The following is a 7,216-nucleotide window of genomic DNA, read 5'->3' as shown; positions in this document are numbered from 1 at the left end:
ATCTTTGCATGAAATGTTCCCTTGGTATCTCTAATTTTCTTGAAGAGATCTCTAGTCTTTCCCATTCTGTTCTTTTCCTCGATTTCTTTGCATTGATCACTGAGGAAGGCTTTCTTATCTCTCCTTGCTATTCTTTGGAATTCTGCATTCAGATGCTTATATCTTTCCATTTCTCCTTTGCTTTTCGCTTCTCTTCTTTTCACAGCTATTTGGCCTCCTCATACAGCCATTCTGCTTTTTTGCATTTCTTTTCCATGGGGATGGTCTTGATCCCTGTCTCCCAGACAGTGTCACAAACCTCCGTCCATAGTTCATCAGGCACTCTATCTATCAGATCTAGGCCCTTAAATCTATTTCTCACTTCCACTGTATAATCATAAAGGATTTGATTTAGGTCATACCTGAATGGTCTAGTGGTTTTCCCTACTTTCTTCAATTTAAGTCTGAATTTGGCAATAAGGAGTTCATGATCTGAGCCACAGTCAGCTCCCAGTCTTGATTTTGCTGACTGTATAGAGCTTCTTCATCTTTGGCTGCAAAGAATATGATCAATCTGATTTCAGTGTTGACCACCTGGTGATGTCCATGTGTAGAGTCATGGCATCTGGTCCCATCACTTCATGGGAAATAGATGGGGAAACAGTGGAAACAGTGTCAGACTCTATTTTTGGGGGCTCCAAAATCACTGCAGATGGTGACTGCAGCCATGAAATTAAAAGATGCTTACTCCTTGGAAGGAAAGTTATGACCAACCTAGATAGCATATTCAAAAGCAGAGATATTATTTTGCCAACAAAGGTCTGTCTAGTCAAGGCTATGGTTTTTCCAGTGGTCATGTATGGATGTGAGAGTTGGACTGTGAAGAAAGCTGAGCGCCGAAGAATTGATGCTTTTGAACTGTGGTGTTGGAGAAGACTCTTGAGAGTCCCTTGGACTGCAAGGAGATCCAACCAGTCCATCCTAAAGGAGATTAGTCCCGGGTGTTCATTGGAAGGACTGATGCTAAAGCTGAAACTCCAGTACTTTGGCCACCTCATGCGAAGAGTTGACTCATTGGAAAAGACTCTGACGCTGGGAGGGATTGGGGGCAGGAGGAGAAGGGGACGACAGAGGATGAGATGGCTAGATGGCATCACCAACTCAATGGCCATGAGTTTGAGTAAACTCCGGGAGTTGGTGATGGACAGGGAGGCCTAGCATGCTGGGGTTCATCAGGTCGCAAAGAGATGGACACAACTGGGCAACTGAACTGATACAGGTCTGCCACCCTTCTTCTTTCTCTTTGTCAGCACCATCACCTTGAGAGCAATAACAGAAAGCCTGTTTTTTAATCTGAAGGTTCTAATAGTCATCTAATACAACAATGTATTTCTTATCTTCAAGACCACCCATCCACAGACTCTAGGACAATGGCTCACACCCAGTGGAGCTCAGTAGATTTATTGCATTGAGTTAATCTGAACTCAGGGCCCCATTCGACACTCTATAAGCCCAAAGTTTATAAAGTGACAGGCTCAGTAACACATGCTGTGGTTGAAAACACAAAACATTAATTTTTCTCAAACTCTTAGACAGTCATCTTAACGGCAAAGACTTCTGTTCTATCATGATGATTCTAGTTTACAGATGTATCAAACTGAGGGAACTATCAAATGCATCTCCAGAAACATGTTTTATTATGAAATGTAAGTCAAGGGGTGCCTGTTTTCCTTCTTCTGAAAACGGGTCCCCCCACCCCGGCTCATTACCACCCTCTTCAATAGGAATTTAGCAGCCAGAGTGGTTGAAATACTATTCATATAAGTTCCTCCGGAGGCTTAATCATCGGCCCAGTGCTGTGGAACCACTCTGGTCTTTTCTAAATTCAACATCTGTCAACAACAAATGCGGCAAGTACAAAATGTTTCCCTACTTCTTCCACATCAAAATTACCTCCTGCAGGAACTAGAAAATGTTGTGTCGCTGAATTACCATCTACAACAGCCACTCGCCGCCGGGCTGCTCAAGGGTCTCGCACACAAAGGATGAGAGAGGGTCGTGGGGAGGCTGCGGGGCGTCGCTACCCCGCCTGGCCCCGCGACGCCCGTCCTGAGTAGACGGCCCGGGAGTTGGGGGACCAGGAGCGGGCTAAACTTGGGGCTCGGGATATCTGAACGCCACGGAAATTGCGGTCCTATCGAAACGAGTGAGCGCGAGTGGAGCGGAGTGCGTGCGCGAGCTGAGTGAGTGCTTACGTCGCAGCGAGATCTGTGCTGGGATAATTAGAGAGGAGTTGGGCTGAGCCGAGTCCTCTTTTAGCAGCGGCAGCCGGAGCCGCAGCAGCAGCAGCGGCCGCGGCGGCAGCCCGGAGGGGTGCGTCCGGCTTCGGCCGCCCGGGCGCGCACAGGGTGAGGGCCCGGGGCCCGCAGCAGCCGCGCCCTCGGCCCCAGCGGCTCCGAGCGCACAAAGGCGGCGGCTGCCCGCGTGGCCTCCTCCATCCAGGCGTTCGAGTCTCGCTCCCTTCCTTCTCTTCTCTGGCAGGCGAGAATGGCAGGGCCAGGCGGGGACCTGGGACAGCGGTGGCCCTAGCTCTGGTCTCCCCCCAACAACCGCCCCCCGCCCCCGCCACCAACTCCCACCCCTCCCGCGGGGAGAGGAAGAGGCTGCTCGAGGACGATGTGGCCAGGGCTGCTCCCTAGTGCATCTTCTGCCCGGGTCCCCGCGGCCGTCCCTCTTCTCTGCTCGCTCCATCCCACCAAGAGGAGTTGATACTGCGATCGCCGCCGCCGCCTCCGAAGCCGCGGCTGATGGATGCCAGGGAGTGCCGCATTGCTTAGCGTCCCCGCCTCCGGGTTTGCTGGTAGGAGCCGGCTGCTCTTTCTTCTCTCTTGCTTGGGGCATTGTAGAAAAGGTAGAGATTTTTTAATCTTATCTTCCATTCCTCTTTCCTACCCTCTCCTCCACCCAGCCTCGCTTTTGAAATGTACCTTCCCGGAGAGATATCCCTCCCCCCCCTCCCCTCCTCCGCAGCAAGTCCGTTGAAATAAAGGGCTAGAGGCAGGCAGAAGTTGGTGGGGGTGGGGTTGGGGGGTGGCCCACGCGGGTGCCAACGCCACCAAAAACCCTTCTGGTGTCTTAAGAGATCACGGTGTATCCAGGAGGGGAGGAGGGAAGGTGCGCTCTCTGCAGTCGCCACCTAATTGGATCCTAATCGTTTTCAACGGAATCCCACAAATATCTTAGAAATAGCATCTCTGAGTAAGTAGGAGAAATAAGCTTCGTTCCCCTCTCTTTCTCTTTTTTTTCCTTCTGGCAAAGACGCTCTCTCTCCCCCGCCTCGAGCTCAGCGCGCTGAAGAGCCACCTTATTATTAATCAGAATTTCCATCGTTATCCCTGGCAGGAGCATCGTTCCGTAGGGATCGCAGAAGCATCACAGTGCTGGGGCTGAGATGTGCGTGGGGGTTGTTTTTGTACCATCTCGGAAGAGAAGAGGACGGTACCAAGATCAGCACCCCCTGTGCTGGGTGCAATTAGGGGTGTTTTGTTAGGAGAGAGAGAGGACAAGAAGAGGGGTCCTGGGCCACCGGAGGGCCGCATCTCTTTGGAGGAAAAGGAAGAGGGAACCGGGGCAGGACGTTGTTTTTAAGGTGGGGTGGGGAAAGAAGTTCCTATCTTTCAGAGAAAAGCCAGGGAAGCAGGAGCAACAGGGTGCTTGATTGGACACCAAGACAAATCATTTCCTGTAAAGAAGAGGAAGCAGGCAGCAGGGAGGTCTGGAGGCTGGAGTGTGGTGGTGGCCAGGGCCAGCTTGGTGGTGGGACAGTCAGCGAGAGAGGGGCAAGGCTCAGGAACACGCAGGACAATGACTCATTTACAAGCGGGTCTCTCTCCTGAGACCCTGGAGAAAGCCCGCCTGGAGCTCAACGAGAATCCGGACACGCTGCACCAGGACATCCAGGAGGTGAGGGACATGGTCATCACTAGGCCGGACATTGGCTTTCTCCGCACAGATGATGCCTTCATCTTACGCTTCTTGCGGGCTAGGAAGTTTCATCACTTTGAGGCCTTCCGCCTCCTGGCCCAATACTTTGAGTACCGGCAGCAGAACCTGGACATGTTCAAAAGCTTCAAGGCCACTGACCCTGGGATCAAGCAGGCACTGAAGGATGGTTTCCCTGGGGGCCTGGCCAATCTGGACCACTATGGCAGGAAGATTCTAGTCCTTTTCGCTGCCAACTGGGATCAGAGCAGGTAAGTCCTAAATGCAGTCTTGTGCTGGGTCTTCTTTTACTCTCCCATTTTCCAGAATGTATCTTGAGCAGCGTCACCATTTTACTGCTTTGATGGTACTGTTTATTTGGCTCTTGAGAAAAAGAGAGACCTGAACTAAGACAAGAGTTTTTGGTGGTTGCCTTGAGGGGTGGCGGGGGCTTTTATTTTTACAGTTGAAACTCTTACTTCACTAGCACCCTTTTTCTACTGGAGATTTACGTATATCCTGAACCATATTATTGTGCTGTGTAATCTAAATCATTTGGCTTCTAAATAAAGCTGCTACATTCTTCAGCTCCTGAATAAGTTTACTGTTCTGTGGAGAAATGAGTTTGAGAATAGAGACAACTTTCCCTCTTTCCTCCCTAAAGAAATTCTTTTTTTTTTTTTCTAAAGAAATTCTTAAGCTAGATTCATCATCACCACCCTCCTTCCCCTCCATGACCTCCTCTTCCTTTGCATATCTCTCTCTCTCTAGCACTGCAATTTTATTTATTTATTTTTTTTTTGAAAGAAGAGCCTGGCATTCAACCAGTATCGAGTAGCTTTATTGCTTGGGAACTTCTCTGCTTGGTGATGTGTAGATGAAGGAATAATACCATGTGTGTCACTTCAATAAAAACGAAGAGTTGTCCCCTCTGTTGCTGAGCGTGTTGCCGACACTGAATATGAAGGCTGACTGGCCTGCTTGTTGTACCCCTGTCACTAATCTAAAAGAATGTGTTTCCTGTCTGATGTGATTTTTCATCTTTTGGAAGGAAGTGAAAAATGTTCATATCTGTCAGTTGGTAGACTTTTTTGAGCTCTCTGTCTTTATAATAGAGGAGAACTAATACTCTTATTTCATCTACATGACAATAGACAGTAACAGACAATGACTTCTACTTCCTCAGTCGGGGGAATTATTTTCTTAGACTGAAAGATATAAGAAATTATAAAAGACTCTTGTGGAAGGTAGTTTCAATTAGGTTTGAAGTTAAGTAAATTTCATGAAACTTAAAAATGATGCCAGAATTATGAATCATAGGAAGCCTGTTGTTAAAACGTCAGTGTATTTTTAGTTCTGTGAACCGTGATTTTTGATGCATCTGGTTAGTTTAAACCATCTCTGGAGCAATTTTAAAAGACTTTATAGTTACTGAGATCTTATAGATCTCCCATGGCTTCTCAGAGTCTTGGGATTTTAGAATGCAAATTAATATTTTTAACAGGTGTTTAACTCTTCGATTGGTCTCCTATTCGCTTTAAGTTTAGGTTGAGAAGTACTCTAATTCCTTTTTAGGTAAATAAAAAGAGAAATTACTACCTGAAGAATCATAAAGCTAAGACATTCATTGAAGGAGTTAGCCATTGAGGCGAAATGAAGTTCTCTTTCTGTTTGTTACTTTGGCTATTTATAGAGATTTTATTCTACTTTTTATCAGGTAGCAAGGTTGAAAGTCTCATGAAATGCCATTCTTTGACCACAATTCCTGTTTAAAAAGTTTTTATTTCATCTAAGAAGTACATTGAAGATTTGTGCAAACCAATTATTGTGTAGATCAAAGTTGAAAAAATTTATTCAAGAAAGAATCTAGTATTTCATATGTCAGTTAGGCAGGAACTTAGTTTATTGAGCTACCATGGAGTGGAAGCTGAGGAATGGTATGTTTAAATATGTGTCAGAGTCTGTTAAAGATATCCTTAGGGAGGCAGATAGCCCTTAGAGACATAAATATACATCAGACCTATTTTCCTTTATTTTTGTAAGTGATCTAATATTCATGTTGATTTATAAACCTAATTAAGTTGAAAATCACTTGTAGTTCTCACCTATATGAGAAGGTGATTATTCTGGATTTACTAAAGAAACTATGTTTTAGTTGTCTATCTTATGCTTTCATATAAAGTATAAGTTGCTAGTAATCAAAGTATGTCTCCTTAGAAATCTACAATGGGAGGGGACTTATTAATTGATATGTAGAATTATTTCTTTAAATCAACATATGTGACATTAATGTATATGGGACATTAAAATGAAAAGCTATGTCCTGTAAGAATACCTTACAGGATCTATAGACTAATAATTGTGAATTCTATTTCTAAGGTTTAAATGAATAGGTATGATCAAGTAATAGTACTTCAAGGTCAAAAGGTATACACGGTATTTAGAGCTCGTCTAAAATTCAGTTGAGTGTCCTCCTCCTTTATTCCTTAAGAAAAGTTCCCCTTCCTTCTCCTTGTCTCCTGCCACCCCCATCCCAGATCTAAGTATACATATGGAGCTAGTGGTAAAGAACCTACCTGCCAATACGGAAGACATAAGAGATATGGGTTCGATCCCCGGGTCAGGAAGATCCCCTGGAGGAAGGCATGGCAATCCACTCCAGTATTGTTGCCTGGAGAATCCCATGGACAGAGGAGCTTGGAGGGCTACATACAAAGGGTCACAGAGAGTTGGACGTGACTGACTTAGCAGCAGCAGCAGCAGCAGTGGATAAACGGGTCCATCCTCATGGTATCTTCTGTGAAGCTTTATCATGGGGACATGTGCGTAAGGACTGTCTCTGCCCTGCTCTGAAACCAGCAGGACAGCTGCCTATCTGACAGTACCAGGGTGTCACCAGCCCTTTTCCTGCCTTCTGCCTGAATCCTCTTCCTTCCTCCACTATATATCTTCAGGGCTTATCTGACCTGACTCCTACAGAAGTTTCTGCCACCTTCCCTAGATGTTACCTTCTGATTGTTCTGTTAGCTGGATATGCCATGTGCTGGATTCTCTTCCTCCCCATCCCTCCCCTGTTCTGTGAGTCAGGTGTTCTCCCCTTCCTGCTCTGATCCCTCCAGCCCAAACAACCTGGGTCCCTGGAGAAAACTGCACATCTCAACATAATTCTGTCTTCCTTGAGTTGTTCAGTGAGTTGTCTGGCTTTCAATAACTTAAAAAAAATTTTTTTTAGAAGAAACAAAATAGCATTGTTTTA

The 7,216-nt window shown here is 46.1% G+C and overlaps 1 protein-coding gene across 2 annotated transcripts in view; it reads left to right on the top strand.

Annotated features, from left to right (window-relative positions):
• Positions 2,622-7,216, top strand: part of CLVS2 (clavesin 2) — a 76,115-nt gene continuing 71,520 nt past the window's right edge. The window contains exons 1-2 of one of the 2 annotated variants that reach the window (XM_018052989.1): positions 2,622-2,890; positions 3,298-4,232. In XM_018052989.1, coding sequence (XP_017908478.1) covers positions 3,844-4,232 — 389 coding nt within the window. In that variant the 5' untranslated portion in view covers positions 2,622-2,890; positions 3,298-3,843. The remainder of the gene's footprint in view (positions 2,891-3,297; positions 4,233-7,216) is intronic. The other variant, XM_005684505.3, reaches the window with a different exon arrangement.

The sequence above is a fragment of the Capra hircus genome, chromosome 9, assembly GCF_001704415.2.
Source record: "Capra hircus breed San Clemente chromosome 9, ASM170441v1, whole genome shotgun sequence".
NCBI classification, from domain to species: domain Eukaryota; kingdom Metazoa; phylum Chordata; class Mammalia; order Artiodactyla; family Bovidae; genus Capra; species Capra hircus.
This window is presented reverse-complemented; position numbering and strand designations above follow the sequence as displayed.